The sequence below is a fragment of the Solanum lycopersicum genome, chromosome 12 (genome assembly GCF_036512215.1).
Source record: "Solanum lycopersicum chromosome 12, SLM_r2.1".
NCBI classification, from domain to species: domain Eukaryota; kingdom Viridiplantae; phylum Streptophyta; class Magnoliopsida; order Solanales; family Solanaceae; genus Solanum; species Solanum lycopersicum.
Window position 1 is genome coordinate 60,271,619 of NC_090811.1, and position 27,040 is coordinate 60,298,658.

The 27,040-nt window shown below is 32.6% G+C and overlaps 3 protein-coding genes and 1 long non-coding RNA gene across 5 annotated transcripts; 3 read left to right on the forward strand and 1 right to left on the reverse strand.

The window, feature by feature from the left end:
- The first annotated feature begins 1,647 nt into the window (after nt 1-1,647).
- LOC138340480 (uncharacterized) lies at nt 1,648-2,460 on the forward strand. The gene is made up of 2 exons (XM_069292205.1): nt 1,648-2,019; nt 2,107-2,460. Exons 1-2 carry the CDS (start codon nt 1,648-1,650, stop codon nt 2,458-2,460), a joined length of 726 nt encoding a protein of 241 aa, XP_069148306.1.
- A 2,367-nt stretch (nt 2,461-4,827) lies between these two features.
- LOC138340740 (uncharacterized mitochondrial protein AtMg00810-like) lies at nt 4,828-6,196 on the forward strand. The gene is made up of 3 exons (XM_069292768.1): nt 4,828-5,000; nt 5,349-5,835; nt 5,992-6,196. The coding sequence occupies exons 1-3, from the start codon at nt 4,828-4,830 to the stop codon at nt 6,181-6,183; spliced, it is 852 nt and encodes a 283-aa protein (XP_069148869.1). The 3' UTR covers nt 6,184-6,196.
- Nucleotides 6,197-17,054: 10,858 nt separating this feature from the next.
- LOC104645020 (uncharacterized) lies at nt 17,055-20,012 on the forward strand. 2 transcript variants are annotated; one of them, XR_011213290.1, is made up of 3 exons: nt 17,055-17,386; nt 17,509-17,552; nt 18,827-20,012. It is a non-coding gene; the product is annotated as an uncharacterized lncRNA (long non-coding RNA). The 2 variants fall into 2 exon arrangements; XR_011213291.1 differs by lacking the exon at nt 17,509-17,552 and having other exon boundaries at nt 17,062-17,386.
- A 557-nt stretch (nt 20,013-20,569) lies between these two features.
- On the reverse strand, nt 20,570-23,690 carry LOC101261789 (uncharacterized). The gene is made up of 9 exons (XM_004252272.5): nt 23,165-23,690; nt 22,754-22,868; nt 22,398-22,434; nt 22,244-22,313; nt 22,060-22,164; nt 21,709-21,859; nt 21,542-21,624; nt 21,093-21,186; nt 20,570-21,006 (listed from the first exon to the last, which is right to left on the reverse strand). Exons 1-9 carry the CDS (start codon nt 23,193-23,195, stop codon nt 20,919-20,921), a joined length of 774 nt encoding a protein of 257 aa, XP_004252320.1. The 5' UTR covers nt 23,196-23,690; the 3' UTR covers nt 20,570-20,918.
- Nucleotides 23,691-27,040: the final 3,350 nt, after the last annotated feature.

The window sequence follows — 27,040 nt, forward strand, 5'->3', positions numbered from 1 at the left end:
TTTTAGATAAGGGGTTCAAGTTATTCTGAAAGGAAGGGGTTAGGCATCCTTCGAAATCCACAACTATGGTTCACGACTAGGTTCATTTTTTCAAATCAAGGAGAAGACAAATTAATGTACAAGTATAGTAATCATACAATATACACGAGTAATATGATTATATAATTATATCGATCTAAGATTTGCCTAACGTCAATATATACAAAACAATTAATAATATGATTCAAATTTTGTCCGAATAACTTCAATGGAAAGCAACTTAAGGGTACTTGTAAAACACTTAGTAAAAGGGTTAGCAATAAATAAATATGAATTAATCAAATAATAACTTAATAATAAAAATCCGTCTTATGAACATGGGAGGCCTTGAAAATCGACGATAATTTCTTCATCGGCCAATTTTAACAAGTAAATAATATAAATTTAACTAAAATTCTGTCTTTTAAAATGGAGAAGCCTCCAAAACCGACAGAGAAATTTTATCCTTGGCCAATTTTAACAAAACAAATAATATAAACTTAACTAAATTTCCATCTTTTAACATGTAAAAGCCTCCAAAACCAACGGAGAAATTTTATTATCGGCCAAATTTAACACTATTTCAACACAAAATCATACGAGATTATCAAAATAAAGTTTTAAAATAATATAATATGCAACCACTAACAAACAATATTCAAAATAATTAATAAACCAGAGACAACAACTCATGTAAATAAATAAAGCATAAGTAAAATTGAAGCCAACAGAGGACAAAAATAAAAAATAAGAAAAAGAACAAGAACAAAATAAAACTAAAATACAATACTAACATATTCTAGAAATTTACAGTAGCATCGTTACAAATGTTATAGCAAGTATTTCTATAGAAATCACTTGCAAAACAAAAGCAAATAAAAAAACCAAACTTAATTGACATACTCAAAAAGAAGTTTTAGCAAAACAAAGTATAAAATAAATATAAAAAATTCACTGGAATAAGTATTCAAACACGATTGCACATGGAACAAAAACACTACTAAATATCAGTAATAACAAAAATTGATAAAGAAAACAATAATAGTAAATAATGAAATAAAAAGGAATAATGGAAACAAACAGTGAGGTTTCGCCAGAGTTTTGCATTTCCAACTGTTGTAAATGGCTTCCACCGTTGTGGGTTCGTTGAGATCAATGCAGCACGACTTGGGAATTTTAGTGTCGTTCCATCTTGAAGCTGTCTAAGATCTGGCGTCCGTTCGGAGCTTCGCCGGAGGTTGGAGTGTTGAGCAGTTAACAAAATGTACAGCTGTCGATTAGTGATTAGTTAACAAATTAAGTCAGTAGGAATTAGTTAGAAAGTAGTTAGCTGATTCTTTAATGTGATAGATATATATATTGGAAAGATCATTGTAGTTAGTTTCAGTTTTTCAGTTTTAACATTGTGTATTATGTGATCTTGGTGAAAGGAATCAAAGCAGTTCTTTTCTCTCCTTCTCTCCATTGTTGATCTTCCTTACATTCTTCTTCTATTCTCCATTGTTGATCAGTTGATTTACTTGACATGGTATCAGAGCAGGGAGGAGGAAGAGTCTAGGAATTGGGAATTGGCTTTCATCTTCTACATTTTTTTTGTTGTTCTACGAAGGACTCAGTTGGATCTGATCCATGGCGATCGAGGATGATTCACTGGGAGGATCGAGCAGCAGAACACAAGGTGAGACAGCTGCTGGGAATTTGGTGATGATTGATCACAATCATCCACTATATTTGAGCTCTTCAGATGTACCTGGAGCTCTGTCTGTGGGAATTCAATTGAAAGGAATGGAGAACTATACTCTGTGGAGCAGAGCTATGGAGATCACATTACTTGGACGAAACAAGATAGTCTTTATCGATGGATCTGTTTTACGTACTAATTTCGAAGGGAATTTGAAAAAAATTTGGGATCGATGCAATGTCATTGTTATCTCTTGGCTTACCTGCAATGTCAGTAAGGAGTTGCTCAGTGGCATCTTGTACTCGCCTAGTGCACATCAGGTATGGCTTGACCTCAAGGAGCGATTTGACAAGATAAATGGATCGAGACTTTATTAATTGCATAGGAACATATTCACTCTAACACAGGGAGTATTGAGTGTCTCTGCTTATTACACAAAATTGAAGAATCTGTGGGATGAGTATGATTCGATTTTACCTCCACCAAGTTGTGATTGTAACAAATCTAAGGAATATGTTGAGCAACTACAGTATCAACGATTGCTACAGTTTTTGATGGGATTAAACGATAGATATTCATCAGCTAGAGGTCAAATTCTAATGATGCACAATTTACCAAATGTTAATCAAGCATATGCTCTAGTGATCCAGGATGAAAGTCAAAGAGTAATTGCAGGCAATATCAGTGAAGGAATTGAATCCTTAGCTATGTATACTGCCAGGAATAATCAATCTACACAATTTTATAATAGACAATCTTAGAATTCAAAGAAAAGTTACCACACACTGTATTGTGATTATTGCAACATGAAAGGTCATGATAGGGCTAACTGCAATAAGCTGAAGAAATGTGATAATTGTCATGCAACTGGGCATGTGAAAGACAATTGCTACTTGTTGATTGGTTATCCAGAAAATTTCAAAGGTAGGAAGAAGGTTAACTCTGTCAATGCAGGAGGAGTACAGCTGCAAAAAGCATTGGATAATGCAGGAAAGAGTGCTATGCATTCACGACTGCATGATGAGAAGGTTCACATGGATAGAACAATGCAAGGACAGGAAGAAAGTTATGGTGACATACCTAACCAGCTAGGGAAGCTACTACACAAGGCAACACCTACACAGCTTCAACAAATTCTTGGAATTTTGCAAGGCAATAAGGAGTTCTCGAATCCTCAAAGCTGTGTTAATCTGGCAGGTAATCCCAATTATTGTTTGAAGTGGATTATAGATACTGGAGCATCAGATCATATGATCAATGATCATACATTTTTACATAATAAATACACAATACATAGCACATGGCAGGTACAATTACCCACAAGAGAATCAGCAACTATATCCCACATTGGAAGTTTACAATTGAATGCTACTGAAATGATCAGTAATGTCTTGTGCATACCAACCTTCAGGTTTAATCTGTTATCTGTGAACAAGCTGACAAGGGAATTAAATTGTTGTGTTTCTTTCTTTCCTACACATTGCATTTTTTAGGACCTCTCATCTGGGAAGGTCAAGGGGATTGGTAAAGTGGAAGAAGGTTTGTATGTGATGAACTGGAACTGGAATGAGATACCACAAGGAAACAACTCTCTCATAATGTCTGCAATAAAGGAGGGAGCTGGAGATCCAGCACTTTGGCATAGAAGATTGGGACATGTTCCAATGAAAGTGCTTAGGAAAATTAAAGAGTTCAACACTGGTAGTAATTTTACTATTGATCATTGTCATATCTGTCCACAAGCTAGACAAACAAGGATGCCTTTTCCAAATAGTAGTACCAATGTAAATGCTGTTTTTGATTTGATACACATGGATGTATGGGGTCCATATAAAGTAGCTACTCATGATGGAATGAAATATTTTCTCACACTAGTTAATGACAAGTCTAGATGGACATGGACTTTCTTGATAAGATTGAAGTCTGATGTAGTTGTTGTTTTGAAACATTTCTTGATAATGATAAAAAATCAGTTTGGCAAGTGTGTTAAGGTGTTTAGATATGATAATGGAGGTGAGTTTATGAATGCTACTTCTTATGATCTGTTTATGTCACATGGCATTGTTTATCAAAGATCTTGTCCACATACTCCTCAACAAAATGGAGTTGCAGAAAGAAAACACAGGCACCTATTAGAAACAGCAAGGGCCATTAAGCTTCAAGGTCATTTGCCAAACAGATTTTGGGGGGTCTGTATAGAACCTGCTACATACATTATCAACAGGATTCCTTTGTCTGCACTGAAAGATAGAACACCATTTGAGATAATGTATAATCGACAACCATTATTGTCACATCTTAGAGTGATAGGTTGTCTTGGATTTGCAACAAACTTGGATAAAGGTGATAAGTTTGAGCCTAGAGCTAAAAGAGTTGTGTTGATGGGATATGCTATGAATCAGAAGGGATATAAACTGTTAGACATTGCATCACAAACTTTTTTTGTCAGCAGGGATGTTGTTTTTTATGAGCAAGAGTTTCCTTTTCAGTCATCAAGTCTTGGACAAGCAGATGATCCAGACATTATATTGTCATACTCAAGTACTGATGATTGTGAACTCACACCTTGTGTTATTTTAAGGGATGACATGAATGATACTGAGCTACCTCAACATCAAAATCTTATCTCTGAAGCTTCAAATAACAGGTCTGAAGATGAAGTTACTTCACAGGTACCACCATCTGATGATGTTAACATCAGAAAATCACACAGAACAAGCAAGCCTCCTATATGGCATGCAGACTATATTTTGTCAAAAAATAGCAAAGCTGGACAGTGTTTGTATCCGATTGAAGATGTCATGGATTATTGTAGCATTACATCATCCTAAAAGAGTTTTATTAGTAAATTTTCTCAAGAAAGGGAACCTACATCTTATCAAGAAGCAGTTCATGATCCTAGATGGGTTGAAGCCATGAGACATGAGATAAAGGCTTTGGAGGACAATCACACATGAGAGATCACTAAGTTACCTAAGGACAAGAAAGCAATAGGATGCAAATGGGTATACAAGATCAAATATAAGGCTGATGGAGATATTGATAGATTTAAAGCTCGATTAGTAGACAAGGGCTATAATCAAAAGGAAGGTCTGGACTATCAAGAGACTTTCTCACCTGTTGTGAAGATGGTGACTGTGAGGACTGTCATAGCCTTAGCTGCTGCAAAGCAGTGGCAAATTCATCAAATGGATGTTTTCAATGCATTTCTTCAAGGTGATTTGAATGAAGAAGTTTATATGGAGTTGCCTTTGGGTTTTGTCCATCAAAGTGAGCAGGGGTTAGTGTGCAGGCTCACAAAGTCACTTTATGGACTTAAACAAGCCAGCAGGCAATGGAATATAAAATTGACTACAACATTGATCAACTCAGGATTTAGACAGAGTCATCATGATTATTCTTTATTCACAAAGCATCAAGGAGATATTTTGGTGGTTTTATTAGTTTATGTTGATGATCTACTAATCACAGGTAATGATCACAAGATGATTTTAGAGACAAAAGGAATCCTCAAAGACAGCTTCAAAATCAAGGATTAAGGTGAATTGAGATACTTCCTAGGGATTGAATTTGCCAGAAACAGTACTGGAATCCTTATGCATCAGAGAAAGTATTGTCTTGAACTAATCTCAGACATGGGATTGTCAAGTTCGAAACCTGTTGGAGCACCTATTGAGTTGAATAAAAAGTTGACAACTACAGAATTTGATCTACATTTTTCCCCTGCAGATAAACATGACAAATTATTGAAGGATCCTGGAGTGTATCAGAAATTGATTGGAAGATTACTTTATCTGACCATAACAAGACCAGACATTGCATTTTCAGTGCAACTTCTAAGTCAATTTATGCATAGTCCAAAAACATCTCATATGGATGCAACAATGAGAGTGGTTAGATACATAAAACAATCACCAGGCCTAGGGATTTTCATGACAAGTGCTGTTGACAATCAGTTGAAGGCCTATTGTGATGCAGATTGGGCATCATGTCCAAACAATAGGAAGTCGATAACTGGTTACATAGTTACTTATGGAGAATCACTGATATCTTGGAAGTCCAAGAAACAAAGCACCATTTCAAGAAGTTCAGCTGAGGAAGAATACAGAAGCTTGGCTTCAACAGTTGCAGAAATTGTATGGTTGGTTGGAATATTCAGGGAACTAGGAATGCAAGTTGAGCTACTTGTGCTTATACACACTGACAGTAAGTCAGCTATACAGATAGCAGCCAATCCAGTTTTTCATGAACAAACGAAACACATAGACATTGACTGTCACTTTATTAGAGAGAAAATTCAGTTAGGATTGGTTCAACCAGTGTATTTGAATACATCAGAGCAACCTGCAGACTTGCTCACAAAAGACCTTACATGCGCACAACACAGATATCTACTTACCAAGCTAGGAATGAAGAATGTCTTTCATACACCTAGCTTGAGGGAGGATGTTGAGCAGTTAACAAAATGTGCAGCTGTCGATTAGTGATTAGTTAACAAATTAAGTCAGTAGGAATTAGTTAGAAAGTAGTTAGTTGATTCTTTAATGTGATAGATATATATATTGGAAGGATCATTGTAGTTAGTTTCAGTTTTTCAGTTTTAACATTGTGTATTATGTGATCTTGGTGAAAGGAATCAAAGCAGTTCTTTTCTCTCCTTCTCTCCATTATTGATCTTCCTTACATTCTTCTTCTATTCTCCATTGTTGATCAGTTGATTTACTTGACATGGAGCTCATTTGAATGGCATCAGGTTACCTACAAAAAATAAGAGGAAAATCATGAAAGGGGAGAGGGGAAGGGACTGGCCATTTGAGGTTGTTTCCGGTGATTCTTTCACCAGAAAAAGGGGAAAAAATGAAAGAGTGTTGTGATTGTTCTTCCAGAGCCTTCGAAGTTCGTCGGCTTTGTTGTTGTTTGGTGGAGGAAACTCGTGGGTTTGTTGGCTGTTTGCTGGAAATCGAAGGGGGTTTTGGTTGGCATTTTTATCAAAATGGGAGGTGGTTTGGAGTAATGAAGAAGATGTCTTGGTGGTGCGCTTTTGGCATGAAAAAATGGGTCAATTTCCGTGGCTGCAGGAAAAGAGAACACAGGCAGTGTTTGGATCGGTCCTTGTTCGGAGAGAAGAGTGGGAAAGGAGGCGATGGTGGTTTGGGGTTGCTGCTTTCAGGTAAGTTTGGGTATGGGGCTGTTTGGTCGGAGAAAAGGGATTGCGATGGGTGTTTCTGGCAAGTTTTTGGACTGCTGTTTGGGGTTAATTTTTTGGAGGGTTCGGTGATACTCCGGCAGTGAGACGGTGGAGCTCAAATGAGGAGCTTTAGGCTTCACCGAAAAATCCTCCGGTGAGAGTGGTGATTTAAAAATTTGAACACAAAATATCTTTACGACTTGTAAAATCTGAAAACTTAACCCTAAAAACTTTTATCACCCCAAAACATAATGGATCAACTATATTATAGGGAGTTGAAAATTATGAGCCCAATTAATGGACTTGAGGTTGTGGCCCCAAAATTGTCAATTGATAAAATATTTATATGTATAAATTGTATTTGAATTTGAATGAACAGGATATCAATGAATATTAACATTGTAACAGAGAAAAAAATGAATATGAAAAAATGTAATAAACGTAATCAATTACATGTAAAAACTGCAATTTAACAGAAATAATGATCTTATAAAAAATGAACAAATATTTGAACGTATATAATTTAAAAATTAACAATCGATAAAAATCCTAATATTTAGAGAAAGAAGATAATTATCAAAAAATTTCATTAAAATAACAAAACTATGTATTTTAAATTATTTAAAATAAAATATTCAACATGTATTAATTTTTAAATTATCAGACGAAAATTTAGTGTCAACAAGTTAAATATTAAAGTTTATCATAGACGTGCACTATGAATTTATAAAAAGTCTTATTTAAGGCCATAGAAAGCATCCCTAAAATGTAATTGATCACATGAGAAAAATGAAAAATTTTAAATTGAATCGAAGAATTTTTTTATTATCTTATACATATTTTGAAAAATTATTTCCAATGAAAATTTAATTTCTATCACAAACTACACCACTAAGGGCCCGTTTGAATAGGCTTAGTAAAAGAGCTTTAAAAAAGTACTTTTGAAAGTGCTGAAACTTATTTTTAAAATAAGTTATTATGCGTTTGGATAAAAGTGCTGAAATTGTTATGCCAAACGTGAAAAAGGAAAAATGGAAGAAAGAGATGTTAGGGTTATATGGGTAATTTGGAGATTGTATAAAAATATTAAGGGCAAAAGGATAAAAATGTGGTCAACTTAAAACAGCTTATAAGCTTAAAAAAAAGGCATCCCTACCCCAACTTTTAACTTTTGGCTTAAAATAAATTTTTTTAAACTTAAAATAAGCTATTTCAAGTATTGCCAAACAGTTAAATAAGTCAAAAACCAGCTTTTAAGTCAATTTGACCAACTTTTAAGCTAAGCCAAAAAGGCTCTAACATCTTTTGCAAAGTAGAAAATACTTGAAGTTCTTCTCCCTGCAAAGAATGTAGTGTGGAATCAATATCATGCAAAGAAAATCTTGAGTTTCTATTGGTGATATTTTTGCAAACATCTGATAATGCATTATAAATATCAATATATGGTACCAATCCCACACCCCTTTCTGTTCCTCCTCTCAATAAGCAATTCACATATTATTTCCACTTCTATTTTTCAGTTTGACAGCAGAAATTTACCACAATTACTTTGGCTAAAATTGACCAGCAAATTCAAATAATATACTTTTAAGAAAAGTTACAATATCTAAAATGTTGATTGTAACTAACCGACGACAGATTCAAAGAAACAAAGGCCGATGTCGTTGATTGAATGAGAGATCTGGCGCCTCACTCCACTATCAACATCGATGGATGAGGACTTAATAGTTGGTTGCATTAAATAGTAAAGTGACTAAAATACCCTCAAATACAATTGTAAAGACAAAAACCTGACAGGTTCATACCACACTTCCTACTCATACTTCTAATATAGTACAAATATAAAATATATAAGGAAAATTTATTAAACTTATTAAACTACACTACTTTAATTTACGTAATTTCATTAATTCCCTACTAATGTATTAAATTACAAAAATTCCTTTTTTTACCTTAAATGATACTAATAAAATTTTATATGTTGGAATACTAAAAAGTTAATTTAACCTTATCAAAGTAAAACAGAACTTACCTTCCCAATATCTGATTCCTTTCACCCAAAAAATTTACCTTCCCCAAATTTTTCTCCCAAAATTTCCCCCTAATTACAGTTAAAAATTGTAAATTGAATTTGAAATTCAAATTATTCTAAGGATTATTATCAATACTCTTCCGAATTTGAATTCTAAATCAGGTATATCATCATCCACATTACTATTTTTTATTTTATTTTTTCATTTTTTTTTTGTATTTTCTATGATTGTGTATCATCATCCACATTAATATTTTTCAATTTTATCCTTTTTTTGTATTTTCTGTGATTATTGTTCAAAAAATTTTATTGTTGATTTTCATAATCAAATTCTATGTAGATCTGGGTTCTTTATAGTTGCATCAAACTATTGTTATGAACAAACCAAGCTCTAGCAAGAAAAATTCTTCAAAAAAAACAAACATGCATCTACATCTAAAGACCCGAAAACCCCAAAAAAGAGGGGTTGAAAGGCGGAACCTCCTATTGTTCGACCAAGATTACAAACGGTATGCAAATTTATTTCCCATATACATCATTATTTTTAAGTCATTTCTTAAGTTTGTTGATTCTGATTGTTAAGTGTCATTTATATTGTATATGAAATTATTATTTTTTAGTTAGTCTAATAAATTAGTATTAGTCTGATTAATTAAATTAAGTATAATCTTAATCTTATCATGATTTTTGTATATATTTGTTAGTATGTTCAATTATTTTTTATTAAATATCATTTTTTTGGTGCTCATGATAGAATGATTCTTTGTTTTATTTTTACTTATATTTCGTATATATTAAGGTATCAAATCATACAGTCATACATCTATTATTTAAGTATCATATTTATATGAATTATTGATAAGGATATAAAAATTTAAGTATCTAATTTAAATTGTGAATTTGAGTATCTTTTTATGTGTTGGACATGAAATTTAATGTATCAAAGAAATATATTTAAATTAAATGTGTCGTTTATATATAGTTTCAAATAGTATTTGTAAGTACCATGTTGACCTGTTTATTTATATTTAGTATCAGCATTAGACAATTTTTAGTATCATTTAAAACAGTAATATTATTATATGCGGTCAATAGTTTATAAACTTTTTATATATGTTACAATTTGATAAAATTTTATTTGTTTTATTGCAGAATATGAATTACGTCATTAAACATATTTCAACTAATGCATTAAAGTTTGGCCCAATATACAACACGAATTTTGTTGAATACTTAGTATCATCTATTAAGGTTGAAGGTATGAATTTATTTAAAGAAACAATTTTTGCACCATACCTAAATATCCCTAGATGCAATTACCAAGATCAAATTACTAAGTGTTTATACTTGTTAGAGATTGAGCATGATAATTTAGATGAAGAGATTCACATTCTCCATGCCAAATGGAATGTGTTGAAATTTAGTATCATTGAATTTGCAATTGTTACTGGTTTGAAATGTAAAGGTAATGTAAAGGACTTTACACATTTGGACTCAAAAACCAGTAGGTTAGTTGAAAGATATTTTCCTGATACTAATATAATGTTAATAAATAAAGATTGGTACACCGATTTATGGTAGGTCAATGGGAAAATATTGAGGATGCCCTTCAGATGGCTATACTTTATTTTATCCATACATTTTTGTATTCCCAACCTGATAATACACAAATTTCTAATTGAAGATTTCTATATGGTGGAAGATGGTGTTTACCAACAGTTTTCTTGGGGTATAGTTGCTTTTGAAAAGTTAATGAAATTTTTTCGAAAAAAAGTACAAACCCTCCAAAAAGTTGTATCGATTAAATGGATTTCCATATGCACTTAATATATGAATTTTTGAATGTGCTTCTACGATAAACATCGATATTGTTGTCAAAGAAGGAAACCATATACCGAGGATTTGCAACTGGCAAGTTGTTGGTTTGAAGCCCAAGTTTGAATTTTTTATGAAAATAATTTTTTCGGAGGTAATTAATTCAATACAACATTCTTAGTTAATTAGTTTAATTATAAAATACAACTTTAACATGTTTATTGTCATTAATTACTTATTTTTTTTAGATTGAATGTTCTAACATTCAGTCAACTCCTGAGGAAATATCATCACTTGGGTTATCAAATATCAATTATATACCTCCAAACCAATCAGTTTCATCAATTCCAGATAATGATGATGTGCATTCGGAAGAGGTTTCTGGTTTTGAAGACTTCACAACAAAACCTCCAGATATTCTGTTAAAGAGAACATCAAGAGGTGTTAATGTAGGAACTACCCCACCAAAACGCAAGAGAATAAAGATTGCACATCCACATAAGTATGATCTATCAAGACTTTCAAAAGCACAGAAGGAACCAGATCAGCAACCAGATCATTCATTCCAAAATCCAAAACCACAACAATAAGAATCTGAGAATTTAGCTGGTGTTGGTATTTCTCCAAATTCATTCAATGAAAAAACAAGCTTGGGCAGTTCAAAAATTGATGATTTGAAGAAGTTCATGAAGTCTTATGTAAGTAATCAAGTAATTTAAACTCTTATATGTTTTAGTGTTACTATTTATTATATGTTAATTTTGATAATAGGTTGATCAAAAATTTGGAGATCTTAATAGTAAAGTTGAAGCTCTTGAGGAATTAATAAAGAGTAACCATTCATAATTGTTGATAGTTGTTGCTGCGAGAGGAAACAAATCTGAGAAGGTGATATTTTAATTTCTGTTATTTCTTTCTGGTTTTTTAAGTGACGTTTCTTTAAAAAAAATTGAAGGATACGGGAGGAGTCTCATCGCCACAGATGATGGATGATTCTGTGGCGAAAGAAAATGTTGCTACACAATTCAATTCAAGTAACCCTGATGAAGCAATTGTTTCACATAAGCATATGGATTGTGCAACTGTAGACGATGCTGCTGAAAATTCTGATGTTGCTGGAAAATAAAAGGTATCTTCTGAAGATGTAACAAAGGTATTTAAGTATATTATACTTAATTTATTTGAAGATACCTTAATATTTTTGTGCATTAGAAAGTTTAATGAAGTATTTTTTTGTAGGCTTGATAATCTAATCAATCAATTTTTATGTGATAATTGTGTATCATTGATTAACTAATTGTTTAGTTTTAAAATATAAAGAATGATCTAAATCATGTATTTGATATGTACTTTAATTTATGAAATTGATTACTTTATTTTTTAAGTATCACTGACTGCACAACGCACATTAATAGAATAACTCTGATCATCTGACTGTTTCACCAAAGTATACGAATTTTGCAACTGTTGCTGATGTTGCTGAAACTGCAGTTGAGGTTGGAAAACAAACAGAAAATGTAATGAAGGTAACAACAAATCTAATACTTAATATATTGATTGATACTTTATTATTCATATTCTGCAATAAAGTATCTTTTCAGATGGTTGATACCTTATTCCATCAATTTATCTTTGAAAATTGTATGTCATTAGCAATTGTTTTAATTTTTTTATAGTAAAAATATAAATATGATGTTTTTAATCATGAATTTTGGTTTATAAATTATTCTATTAAATTTATTACGTTATTTTAAGTATCGTTGACTGCATCTTATATATTAAAATATTAACATATACTTTATTTGTTCAAATATTATTATTTATTTTAGATCATGCTGGTGACATATTTAAAAAACAAGTTGAAAAAATAGTATATTTTAACTTGCATAAGTTATTAAAAATATAGTGTGTTTGTTAATTATTTGATATGACAGATTCTACCTCATCGGTATCCTTCACACCTGAAAATGAAGCAATGACATTGGATGTCAACCCATTGGATGCAGTCATTCCTCTACAGCTTACCTGGAGTGATGATCTGTTATCGGACAGTCAGCTACCCACCCAACTTGGTATAGTTATGTTGATACAAAACTCCTGCTCAGCGTAACAGGATGCCTTCTAAGGTTTTGCAGTCTCCCTATGTGCATTCGTTTGAATCAACTGATAAGGAAAAGGACAAAATACGATCATATTCGTCCATTTACTCCATTTGATCTGACATGGTATAAAATATAGGAGATGTGATTCGGCAATCATCAAATGGAGTAAATGGACGGATATCATCGTATTTTGTCCTTTCCCTTATCAGGTTATTCAAAGAAATGCACATAGGGAGACTGCAAAACCTTAGAAGGCATCTTGTTACGCTGAGCAGGAATTTTAGTATCAACATAACTGATACCAAGCTCGGTGGGTAGTTGACTGTCCGATAACCGATCATCACTCCAGGTAAGCTGTAGAGGAATGACTGCATCCAATGGGTTGACATCCAATGTCATTGCTTCATTTTCAGGTGTGAAGGAGATCGATGAGGTAGAATCTGTCATATCAAATAATTAAGAAACACCATATTTTCAATAACTTATGCAAGTTAAAATATACTCTTTTTTTCAACTTGTTTTTTCAATATGTCAGCAGCATGATCTAAAATAAATAATAATATTTGAACAAATAAAGTATATGTTAGTATTTTCATATATATTATGCAGTCAGCGGTACTTAAAATAAAGTGATAAATTTAATAGAATAATTTATAAATCAAAATTCATGATTAAAAACATCATATATATTTTTACTATAAAAGAATAAGGCAATTGCTGATAACATACAATTTTTAAAGATAAATTGATAGAATAAGGTATCAACCATCTGAAAAGATACTTTATTGCAGAATATGAATAATAAAGTATTAATCAATGTATTAAGTATCAGATTTGTTATTACCTTCATTAAATCTTCTGTTTGTTTTCCAACCTCCACTGCAGTTTCAGCAACATCATCAACAGTTGCAAAATTTGTATGCTTTGGTGAAACAGTCGGATGATCAGAGTTATTCTATTAATATGCGTTGTGCAGTCAGTAATACTAAAAAAATAAAGTAATCAATTTCATAAATTAAAGTATATATCAAATACATGATTTACATCATCCTTTATATTTTAAAACTAAATAATTAGTTAATCAATGATACAAATTATCACATAAAAATTAATGGATTAGAGTATCAAGCATACGAAACAATACTTTATTAAACTTTCTAATGCACAAAAATATTAAGATAACTTCAAATAAATTAAGTATAATATACTTAAATACCTTTGTTACATCTTCAGAAGACGCCTTTTGTTTTCCAGCAGCATCAGAATTTTCAGCAGCATCGTCTAGAGTTACACAATCCATATGCTTATGTGAAACAGTTGCTTCATCAGAGTTACTTGAATTGAATTTTGCACCAACATTTTCTTTCGCCACAGAATCATCCATCATCTTTGGCGATGAGACTCCTCCCGTATCCTACAATTTTTTTTTACAGAAACGTCACTTAAAAAAACAGAAAGAAATAACAAAAATTAAAATATCACCTTCTCAGATTTGTTTCCTCTCGCAGCAACAACTCTCAACAATTATGAATGGTTACTCCTTATTAATTCCTCAAGAGCTTCAACTTTACTATCAAGATCTCCAAATTTTTGGTCAACCTATTATCAAAATTAACATATAATAAATAGTAACACTAAAACATATAAGAGTTTAAATTACTTGATTACTTACATAAAACTTCATGAACTTCTTCAAATCATCAATTTCTGAACTGCCCAAGCTTGTTTTTTCATTGAATGAATTTGGAGAAACACCAACACCAGCTACATTCTCAGATTCTTTTTGTTGTGGTTCTGGATTTTGGAATGAATGATCTGGTTCCTTCTGTGCTTTTGAAAGTCTTGATAGGTCATACTTATGTGGATATGCAATCTTTATTCTCTTGCGTTTTGGTGGGGTTGTTCCTACATTAACACCTGTTGATGTTCTCTTTAACAGATTATCTGGAGGTTTTGTTGTGAAGTCTTCAAAATCAGAAACCTCCTCCGGATGCACATCTTCATTATCTGGAATTGATGAAACTGATTGGTTTGGAGGTACATAATTGATATCTGGTAACCCAAGTGATGATATTTCCTCAGGATCGTTGGCTGAATGTTAGAACATTCAATCTAAAAAAATAATTAATTAATGACAATAAACATATTAAAGTTGTATTCCATAATAAAACTAATTAATTAAGAATGTTGTATTGAATTAATTACCTCTGAAAAAATTATTTCCATAAAAAACTCAAACTTGGGCTTCAAACCAACAACTTGCCAGTTGCAAATCCCCGGTATATTGTTTCTTCTTTGACAACAATATTCGTGTTTATTGTAGAAGAACATTATAAATCCATATATTAAGTGCATATGAAAATCCATTTAATCGATACAATTTTTTGGAGGATTTGTACTTTTTTTGAAAAGATTTCATTAACTTTTCAAAAGCAACTATACCCCAAGGAAACTGTTGGTAACTACCATCTTCCACCATATAGAAATCTTCAATAGGAGTTGGTGTATTATCAGGTTGGGAATACAAAAATGTATGGATAAAATAAAGTAAAGCCATTTGAAGGGCATCCTCAATATTTTTCCATTGACCTACCATAAACCGGTCTACCAATCTTTGTTTTTAATATTATATTTAGTATCAGAAAAATATCTTTAAACTAACCTACTAGTTTTTGAGTCCAAATATGTAAAGTTCTTTACATTACCTTTACAATTCAAACAAGTAACAATTGCAAATTCACTGATATTCGCTTTGGCATGGGGAATGTGAATCTCTTCATCTAAATTATTATGCTCAATCTCTAACAAGTATAAACACTTAGTAATTTGGCCTTGGTAATTGCATCTAAGGATATTTAGGTATGGTGCAAAAATTGTTTTTTAATAAATTCATACCTTCAACCTTAATAGATGATACTAAGTGTTCAACAAAATTCGTGTTGTATATTGGACCAAACTTTAATGCATTAGTTGGAATATGTTTAATGACGTAATTCATATTCTGCAATAAAACAAATAAAATTTTATCAAAATGTTATAAAAAGTTTATAAACTATTGATCGCATATAATAATATTACTGTTTTAAATGATACTAAAAATTGCCTAATGTTGATTCTAAATATAAATAAACAGGTTAACATTATACTTACAAATACTATTTGAAACTATATATTAACGAAACATTAAATTTGAATATATTTCTTTGATACATTAAATTTCATGTCCAACACATAAAAAGATAGATACTTAAACTTTTATATCATTATCAATAATTCATATAAATATGATACTTAAATATAGATGTATGACTATATGATTTGATACCTTAATATATACGAAATATAAGTAAAAATAAAACAGAGAATCATTCTATCATGAGAACCAAAAAAATGATACTTAATAAAAAATCATTGAACATACTAACAAAATATATACAAAAATCATGATAAGATTAAAATGATATTTATTATAATTTATCAGACTAACTAAAAATAATAATTCCATATACAATATAAACGACACTTAAGAATCAGAATCAACAAACTAAAGAAATAACTTGAAAATAATGATGTATATGAGAAACAAATTTACATACCGTTTGTAATGTTGGTCGAACAATAGGAGGTGCCGCCTCTCTACCCCTCTTTTTGGGGGTTTTCGAGTCTTTAAATGTAGATGCATGTTTGTTTTTTGAAGAATTTTTCTTGCTAGAGCTTGATTTTTTCATGACAATAGTTTGATGCAACTGTAAAGAACCCAGATCTACATAGAATTTGATTATGAAAATCAACAATAAAATTTTTTGAACAATAATCACAGAAAATACAAAAAAAAGGGGGGAAAATTGAAAAATACTAATATGGATGATAGTATACCATCACAGAAAATATAAAAAAATGGGGAAAAAAATAAAAAATAGTAATGTGGATGATGATATATCTGATTTAGGACTCAAATTCGGAAGAGTATCGATAGTAATCCTTAGAATAATTTGAATTTCAAATTTGATTTTAATTTTTAACTCAAATTAGGGAGAAAATTTTGAGAGAAAAATTTGGGAAAGACAGAAATTTTGGGGAAGGCAAAAGTTTTGGTGAAGGTGAAATTTTTGGGGAAAGGAATTGTGTTTTACTTTGGTAAGGTTGAATGAACTTTTATTATTCCAACGTATAAAATTTAATTAGCATTATTTAGAATAAAAAAAAGAATTTTTGTAATGTAATACACACCCCAACCCCATCCCTTGGAAAAAAAAAGGTAGCACCGAAGAAAGGAAAGAGCGAGATGGTGGTTTTTGTTGTTCCCGCGAAGCGAAGATCATTCGCTTGGCGAATAAAGTGGGTCACCCTCTTTTTGGCTTCGGCCAAACACTTTTTCTCGCTGGTCGAGCTTTCTACAAAAAAAGCGATGCAAGAACGTATTCTTTTATCTAAGCATTAGTAGGAAATTAATAAAATTAGATAAATTAAAGTAGCGTTAGTAATTTTTCTTTATAAATTTGCATTGTTGTCCTTCTCTGAACTCTTTTTTTAAGAGGCTACGATTTCAGGTTCGTCAACTTTTATGGAGTTTTTTACGTTATTTGTATATTTGTGCTTTCATAGTTTTTCTCTGCTTATAATTTATATATGCTTTGTAATATCTAAACTAATTAGGCTATCTGTTTCATAGGTTTGAAACTTTGGGTCTAGGGCTTGTGATTTGTTAATTCTAAGGTAATCGCTGTTCAGTACCAAATTAGATCTGTTCCGTTTTATTAGGTTCATCTCATTCTAATAACTACTACTTTGATGGATTAGGGTTGTAAAAAAAAGTTGAATTGATAATCTAGTGGTAGATTTTAAACAATAATTAAGCCTTAAACCTAAGTAATTGATGCATGATTGGTGAATGCTGAATGATTTTTACTGTAAAGACATTGTTTTGTTAGAGGTGTACCATGCATGGGGTTGAGGAAGCTTTTTGTAGGAGGAGATTGTAACGGGCACATGAAGGTTTTGTTTTAGGTGATAGGAATGTGAGATGAGTTACACTTTCGGGTGGTTTTGGTGGCCAATTCATGTTTTTAAAGGAGGAGTACTATTTGGTAATCTTCTGTAGTGTGGATGGATTATCTGCTCATTTGGAAGGGTGGTAGAAGTCGCTGGGAAGACTGCGAGTAAGAATCTCACCACTCAATATAGGTTCTTGGTGATGGATTTGAAGATCAACAGGACGAAGAAAGTCAGGGAATGAATGGTCAAGGATCAGATGGCGAAATTTGACCATGCCCAGGAGATGGGGGAGAAACTGTTGGCAATGGGGGCATAGGGGAGTTGTGAGGATGCGAAAGTCATGTGGTATAACATGTGGTCTCTAACTCTAGACATATCTTGGGAGAAAATATTAAGTTTTGGATATAGAGGATATGTAAAGCCAATGCCAAACTAGCGTTGAACTAAAGACATAGTTGTACTTGTTGCAAGAATGTGTACGAGAATTTGGTGTGTACACACATGAATAGTCAGGGCTGGACAAGTCACATTAGTAATACGTTGAGTTTACTTGAGTAAGCCTCAAGGGGAAAAAGTGTTAGGGACTAAGAGCTCTCTCAAGAGACGAAACCTTTAGTTGTAAATTGACAAATGTGGATATTAATGTTATTTTTTGTTGTCTATGTTGATATCCTGTTTTCTAGGTTTTATAGTTTAATTCTTGTTTCTCAATTTAGCTTTTGAATCTACGCAAGTAAAAGAGGGAAAGGTTATTGCAGATTCTTTTGGTCATGGAATATTCAAATGAGTACATTGTTGAACCTGTTTCCTTTTTTGATGTCCTTCACACCCCTCCCCCTCTCAGAACAAAAGATGAAGTAAGTTTTCAAATATGACGGACCCTCAGATTAAAATGAAATATCAGTCATTTCACTATGTGCTATGATGGTGTTCCTGAATTTGTTCTCATTGTTAGCTGTAGCCGATTATTTATTCTCTTGCTCTTCTTATTCTAGAATTGCACAAATGCATTAAAATAGAAGCCAGTCCAACAGAGCATCGTCTCAACATGCCAAAAGACACAAGTGTGAATTCCTTTTCCGTTAACCAGTCAAGGGCATCTCCTTATTCTTGCAGCTCAGATAATTCTGACCTAGACTCCAAGAAATCTCTACCATCAGTTGTGAATGAAAGAGAGTGGGAAGAAGCTAAGTGTCCAATATGTCTGGAGCATCCACACAATGCTGTCCTTTTGCTTTGTTCTTCACGAGACAAGGGTTGTCAGCCTTATATGTGTGACACAAGTCATCGACATTCTAATTGCCTTGATCAATTTCGTAAATCATCTGCTGTAGGAGCTCAACAAGGCGGTGGTAATGTATCAGGAGCTGTGTTCCATAGAGAAAGTCGGGGACAAACGCTATCAGGAGCTTCAAGGTTTCATATGCAGAAGCAACCTGAGCTTACCTGTCCTCTTTGCCGGGGACATGTCGAAGGCTGGATTGTTGTAAAAGCTGCCCGTAATTTCATGAACTCCAAGACAAGGAGTTGTGCCCTGGAGGCATGCAATTTCTCTGGTAACTATGCTGAACTAAGAAAATCATGCAAGGCAGGAACATCCCTTGGAAAGGCCATCTGAGGTTGATCCTATGCGGCAATATAATTGGACAAGATTGGGGCTTCAAAGGGAGTTTGAAGACGGCTTCCTGGCTTACCTGCCTCTTGAACTGCCTCTTGACACTGGTCTATTTGATATTCCAGATAGTCACTACTCAGAGGCTGATGCGGGATTGGAAATTTCAGTGGATGTCGAACTTGAGCTCTGTCTCTCTTTCCTGAGTGAGTCTGTGCCTTCCCCTATGGATTGGTCTCCAAGCTATGGTAGTAGGAGGACCAATCGACCAGAGAGTGGTGCTAGACCACAAAACAGGAGATCTAGATTCTGATAACAATGAACTAAGGCCAACAAGTAGAAGAAACACAAATCTGTTGCCAGGGCACTCAAATTGGTCATGCTTTTAGTGTATGGGTAGAGTTTAGGCCTTGACTTTATGTTATTCATGTTATCTCTTGCTCTTTTATTACTGACCGTTATAGTCTCGGTCCATGTCTTCCATTCTTTTCTTCTTAAAATCTGAATTCCAACTCTGTTACAAGTGCAATCTTTCTTCTACATGTTAAAAGGTTCTGTTTTGTCCGAAACTTATTAGAGCGTAAAACGGGTTTTGCTTAGTATCTTCCTGCTTTTCCAGTCAGCAATTCTATTTGCAGACATGGAAACTATCCAAGTGACACTTCTGTTGCATGACAATTTTTCCTGCACTTTTGGGTTTAAATGTTCATTTGACTATTAGAATCATGGGTATAATGTCAGTTTGATTGGAAATATATCACATGGAAGTGTAGAACCTAAAAATAATTATATGAATTTGATTCTTGAAACTAGTCAAGTTGTTATAAAAATGAAATGGTGTTTATGTAAATTAGAATGAATGGAGTAGTATCCCATAGAGTAAAATTTGGAAAACAGGTAGTATCTTCTAGTTTTATACTTTTAACTAAAAATATCTTAAGAAGTTTACAATTATGGATGATTTTGAACTTTTGACCTAGCTTTTTTCACTAGATTTTGTTTCATGGGGGTAAAGGGTCAAAACTTTTTGTGTGTACATCAAAAACACAGCCAACCTCCCTCTCATTCTTCTTGAATTGGTAACGGACTAAAGTAACAAAAGCCATCAGAATTCTAAATAAACATATTTTGAAAGTCAAAACTATAATTGAAGAGAACAAATTGTCAAATTATTTGTCTACAAGTGAATGATAATAAGCAATAGCACACATCCAAAATTTTATTATACAGAAGATGTTAAGGCAAAACTGGAAGACTAAGTCTTAGCATTCACCATAAAACATACATTATTAACTACATATAAACTCTATGTACTCCTTCCTGTTACCGTTTTCGTCGTACATTTGTCATCAGCTACTCTGAACTTCAAAACTCCCTGATGGAGTTCCATACATTTTTCTTGGCACTGTATAATGACCAAGCCTCTTTCTTTTTCTTCGTCTGCTATGTTGAAAACGAAATATTTGTAATGGAGTTTATCGTCGTGAACCTTCAAGACCAAGCCTTGCATTTAACCAATTACAAACCTCATCCATTTCCCTTGGCACTGTGTAATGACCAAGCCTGCAGAAGAAGATGGTAATTCATGTTAATCTTTTATACATGGCGAGAACGACTACTTTTCTCCAAGAAAAGGATAAAGGGGTTACCCATCATAGGCTTTGAATTGAAGATTCCTGAATCCAGCTGAGCTCAAAACATAGGAAGCCCTCTCTCCATACCGATAAGGAACAACTTCATCGCCTAACAAGTTCAGATAACTGTGTAAAGATGGATATGCAGATTGTATATACTTCACATGAATCACAGTACTCAATCTGCACTATAAGCTGGTAACACCTTATAGAATATTGTTGCATCCTTCAAGACAGCTAAGTACTAGCGTAAAATAGCATTTTAAGTAGGTCGTACATGGGACACTAATTCACATTCCTTAACTAATTAGCAGCTTTCTTTTTCTTGGTATCGTGGAATGGTAAAACGTTCAAGGCAGACTCAGGACACTCTGTACATCAGATCAAATGTTTAGGTCTTTAACGACTCTAAAGGACACAGACGTCAACGTTTTATAACTATATTTGCAAGTGAAAATACATACATTTTCCATGACATAGTAGAATAGGTAAAGATGCAGCACATCTTGCAGCCTCATGTGATCCTTCAATCTTGTTCCTCACATTCCTGCAGAATGTCAGTTGTTAACTCCTAAGTAAACTTAGAAGAGAGAATCATAAGAGCTATAGTTTGAAAAAATGATTTGCACACCTGGAACCTGGAAGCCAACCACTGAGGCCTATGACAGCCCTCAAGTTGACAGGGTAAGGGTTTCCATTTCCATATTTCCCGTGGGCGAAGCAAGTCGCTGAGTAGAGCGCAGTGGCTGCGCCCATGCTGAAGCCTCCGATACCAAGTTTAACTGTATAAGACATAGTAATCTTCTAATCAGACAAATAAAACAGTCTGACTGAACAATTTGAAGTAAAAGGACTTAATTTCTTAGGTGTCGTCGATTTAGCATTCACATGATCAGTAGTCATCAGCTTAGTGAACTGATTTTCATACAAATAGTCTCTGTAGTTTTAATAGTCTATAATTGTGCATGGTAAAGAAACTTACCATCAGCAGGTTCAGTTGACAATAAGTTTGCAATATGTGCAACGGACGCCTCTAAGCCTTCAAGATCATTAGTAGTGTCATCAGAAAGTTCTCCCGCGTCAAACCCTGGAATAAGATGAAGTTCTCAACAAATGGAAGTTATAAAGGTAACTAACTATGTCATAGTTGTCAGGTTCATTCTTACATGCAGTGCAAGGAAATCCACCAAGTATAGCCACGGGACGAGTTGGGGCAGTTGGGCATATCCATTTGATCTGCAAGATTATATAGACAACAATCATCGTCTAGGACGAGTACCATCTAACCACATAAATCAAAAATGTTATTACATCACTTACATTAGGAAGGGCTAGGCTTTCCAAGAGCTGAGAAGAACTGCAAAAAGAAACAAGCAAATTAGCCGATACAACAAAACCAACTTTTCTTTTCTTGTTTTGTCAGTGAACTCACACTTCTTTACAAACTTTATTCTAACAATTAGTACAGTAAACTCCACTAAGAAACAGAATATCTAGCTTGTAAGTGATGTGATTATATTTATAGTTGCTTTTACATTTCGAAAAGTGATAAAAGGAAGAAATAGCAAAGAAGTTGTTCTGGTTATTTGTATAATAGTCCATCATATAAATGTGACATTCTTTTTCAAAAAAATAACCATAAAATGTTTGTCTTAAAAGCAAAAAAAGGAACCTACCTAGAGCCATTATCACCAAGACCATGTAGCCAAACCATTGTAGCCTGGTGTTTTCCTTTAGGCCTCACCACATATGTCCTTCCAAACTCCATCGTCCTCCTCGCCGTCCTACTTCCTGTCATATTGTTAACCAAGTTAATTACTTTAACAAAGATATAAAAAGAGACTAAAAATGTAACAAAATTGCTACTCTCATTGGTAAATACCACAATGTGAAGTTGCTTTTTAGAATTTAAAGCCAAAAGTCCGTTTCTAATCGAAGCGACAAAGGTCTAAATCTCAGTGCATGATGACAGTATAGCCAAAAAGACCTTAAAACACTAATTATAACCCTTCTAGAGGATGACACAATGCAAAGTCTGTGCGCGAAGAACCTAAGTAAAAGAAAAGCTATTAAAGTTGCAAACTAACCAGAGCCCATTGAAGGATTTATGTAACTCATGTCTATGAAATGCAACTTCCAATATAGTTTTGAACGGCCACCTCTCTTTACAACAAAATAAACTAAGAAATGATGCTAAGTTGAAGAAAACACAATGTTTTAGTCTCTATTTATAGACAAAGTAGTAGGTCCAAAATGGAATAATAAAACATGTGAATATACAACAACAACTAAGTATGTGTATAACAGCTGCAAATTGTGCCTAAAAACTCATAAAAAATAGAAAGAATCAATGAAAAAGAAGTGTAAAACAGAGGGAAAAAAGGGTGCAATCTTTTCAACCGCGTAAATAAGAGAATCAAATGAAAGAAAAACAAGAAAAGAACACAATTCATCCGTTCATTTCCCTTAAGAAATTACAGCATGAAAGAAAGAATCTATGCCATAGAAGAGAAAAAAAAAAGTTTCACAATTACAAGGAATAATACCAACTTGGTATAAAAAAAAAAGGAAAAAAAATATCTTTCTTTCAATCATTTGTTTATGTATTTTGATGATGATTTGATGGATACCCATTACCTTCTTAAACGTCTGAGTTATCATGATAGTTTAAAGCGTTTAAACATGTATCTGATTTTTTGAGACAAATTTTCAAGTAAATTTATTCCTTTTCCCATTTTTTAACTTCTTAAATGTGTGACACAAGTCATCATCATGATAGTTTAAGAGCTTAAGTGTGTAACTGATTTTTCGAGACAAATTCAAGTGAATTTATTCATTTTTCCTTTTATTTTTTAACTTCTTAAACGTATGTAACAGGTCATCATGATAGTTTAAGCGTTTAAGTGTGTAACTGATTTTTCGAAATAAGTTTAAGTAAATTTATCCCTTTTCCCTTTTTTTTTTATTTCTTAAATGTGTATAATAAGTCATTATAATAGTTTAAGCGTTTAAGTGTGTAACTGACTTTTTGAGACAAGTTCAACTGGATTTATGCATTTTCCCTTTTTCTTTTAAATGAAAAAAAGTGAAGTCTAATATATCATGATTGCAACATTGTTATGCATTCAAGAAATGCATAAATGATCAAGAATTTGAACAAAGTGAGGCATGTAGGGTTTACCAACTAAGAATTGTTTAGGTGGAAGGGACAAAACATGTAAAAAAGTAAGTGAACTTTATACCATCTCTCTATTAGTTTCTTGATTTGCCACCTATTTGGGTATTTTAGTCCCTCAAAAGTCACTTTTATGTGGTTACACAAAGTCTCAAAGTAATCATAAGTTTTTTTGTTTGTTTCTATTGATGGCTGACTCCACAACAGAAGAGCAATTTCACCTATTTGTCAGTCTGTCTATCATGCAGCAGATAATTTTATTTGAGTCCCATCTATACAATAGGTTTTGAAGTTGGGTAAAGGCTAAAAATTGTTACTTCACCACTCTTGATTGCTTTGTGTTCTAAAGATTCCCCTTTGCTGGGGTCAGTCATACCTACAATATGTTTAGAATTTTTTAGTTAGTTATTTTCAAAGGAGGTTTGTAATAATAAGTAATCGTTTATTTGAGTGTCTATCAAAAATAATTTTGGTTTCTGAATATTTGAATCTTAAACCCTTACCTTAATTATACATTAACTTTACCTTTTATACTTAAAGTAATAAATAAGGGTGGGTAATCTCAAATATCCATTGTTACTCCCTTTTCATTTCACACACACACACACACACATATATATATATATATTATCAAACAAGTAAAAGAATTAAGGTGAGTTTTAACATTTGTGCCATTACAAAGCAATAAATACGAAAAGAGAACAATACATGCAAATATTTATAAACAACACAAAATTTATCTTAAATAAACTAGGAAAGTAGACCTATCAGCTGTGTACGATCCAGGGTATGTCAGTACAACTTGTGATTAATAGATGTCTCGCTCGTAGTTACCAAAATCACCTCAAGTCCTCCGGTAGCTATGCCTCATTCTACGAGCCGTACTCAGTGACTATGATTGGCTCGTAGTGTGAGTCGTGGTTCCTGGACCTAGATTACTCACCATTTGAAGTGCACCTTACGACTAGTAAGTATGGATCGTACCTTGAAAGTGCGACTCATACATTGGCTGATGCTATTCGTCAATTCGCTTATCTCACATTGATCATGATTGTTTCAATCCATTTAAAGACTTTTGAAGCTTTACTGAACAAGTTTCTTTTGAATTTTTACATAGTTCAGGCACTTTGAGTGCTTCAAGAATTTTTGTAAACATATTGTGGTCTAATAAGCCATACAAATAGGTTGTGACAATATTCGTTAGATGTATTTAAAAAAATTTATATACGGCTAAATTTATCAGATATTCTAAGATAATTGCATCTACCACAAGACAATATGTCTTTTCATAATCAACATCAGGCCTTTGAAAAAAAATTTTGTGCCTCAAGTCATGTTTGATGTCTTACAACTTAAACCATTTTTATTGCAATTTTCGCATAAAAACACATTTGTACCTCATTGACTTGACACCTTCTGGCAATTGGACTATTGATACAAAAAAAATTACATTATTCAAGTGAAGTAAATTTTGTTTGAATTACTTCCTTTCATTTTGATCAATCATTTTTCTATTTACATTCATTGAAAGAATTTAATTCTTATCTTGTTTGCATTATTTCAATAGCAGCATTATTTTGATTCCATTATTTTCTTAAAGAGACATAATTTATTGAGATTTTTTCATTTACATTATTTTCAAGTTTTTAGACCTCCTTGGTGGTATCATCACTTGTTATATCTTGGGAATCTTTTTGAATAATTGTCTCCGTATTATGATCATTTGTTTCTTTTTTCTTTTTAGTATTTTATCCTTGAAATTAATTGATCTACCACGCTTTAAGCGGACGATAGACTCATTTATGTTAACAATTTATCTACTGGTACATCAACTCAAACTTGAACATTAACATGTGGATGTGATTTAGTAAATGAATCAATATACCAAGTGAATATTTTTCCAAACATCATCTATATCTGTGTATACACTGATTGTACTTAGCCTGCTGAATATACAATTACTATATATATAAAAAAATATACACAATTTGTATTCACTGGCATGGTTAAAACTGTCAAGATCTCATTTCTCAAGGCATGGGCCCATAGAAGATGGATTCCTCGGCCCATTATACGCCTAATCTTTTCACCTGGGCCCAAGCATCATGGGACATGGAATAATACTGAATTATGCTATTTTCTTGAGTACTTTTATTTAAAAACAAATAGTAGGAAGTATTCTGTTTCTTTTTAAAAAGTTAACATAATAAAAGACCTCGGATATATAGATCAAAATCAGGTTTAATTTATTCAAGATATACTGTATTCAAGTGGATTCGCATGTTTCTGAGATATATAGGCAAATCTTTCTCGCCTCCCTCCGATATGTCTCATCACTCTCCTATGAATCTCGTATTCTAGATACAATGTGAATCATACTACATACATACAAATACATGTATCTAATGTGATTCACATGTATTTGGGATACATGACTATCTCCCTCTCTTTATCGCTCTCCTCTCTTCCTATTTTAGTGTATTTGATAGCAAAAATGCATGTATCTAGGTGTATCTTCCTCAATATATTATAGAAAACTCTTAATTAGTAGTAAGATACGTATTTTTTTTGAAAGTATAGATAGAATCAACATCTATGGTATGAATGTATGTCTAATAAGGTGGTTTTCCTATATTAAAACTAGTTTTTCCAAAACCATATTCTAACGTTAACATTTTCCATCGAGAATCAATAGAAATTTATGCTTTTAAATTATGATTTTTCCACCGAATCAGTTTATTTGGGAAAACGCATGATAATAAATAGATTCTTATGAAATATTGGGAAG

Bases quoted from the DNA above. Each gene is read 5' to 3' on its own strand.
- LOC138340480 (XM_069292205.1), top strand. From the start codon at position 1,648: ATGGCGATCGAGGATGATTCACTGGGAGGATCGAGCAGCAGAACACAA. The intron at 2,020-2,106 runs GTATGGCTTGAC...ACTCTAACACAG, and splicing joins ACTCGCCTAGTGCACATCAG to GGAGTATTGAGTGTCTCTGC.
- LOC138340740 (XM_069292768.1), top strand. From the start codon at position 4,828: ATGGTGACTGTGAGGACTGTCATAGCCTTAGCTGCTGCAAAGCAGTGG. The intron at 5,001-5,348 runs GTCACTTTATGG...GGGATTGTCAAG, and splicing joins TTAGTGTGCAGGCTCACAAA to TTCGAAACCTGTTGGAGCAC. The intron at 5,836-5,991 runs GTATGGTTGGTT...TTTATTAGAGAG, and splicing joins CTTCAACAGTTGCAGAAATT to AAAATTCAGTTAGGATTGGT.
- LOC101261789 (XM_004252272.5), bottom strand. From the start codon at position 23,195: ATGAGTTACATAAATCCTTCAATGGGCTCTG. The intron at 21,187-21,541 runs GTATGTATTTTC...TGAACTTGTTAG, and splicing joins TCTACTATGTCATGGAAAAT to GCGATGAAGTTGTTCCTTAT. The intron at 21,007-21,092 runs GTAACCCCTTTA...CTTCTTCTGCAG, and splicing joins CAATTCAAAGCCTATGATGG to GCTTGGTCATTACACAGTGC.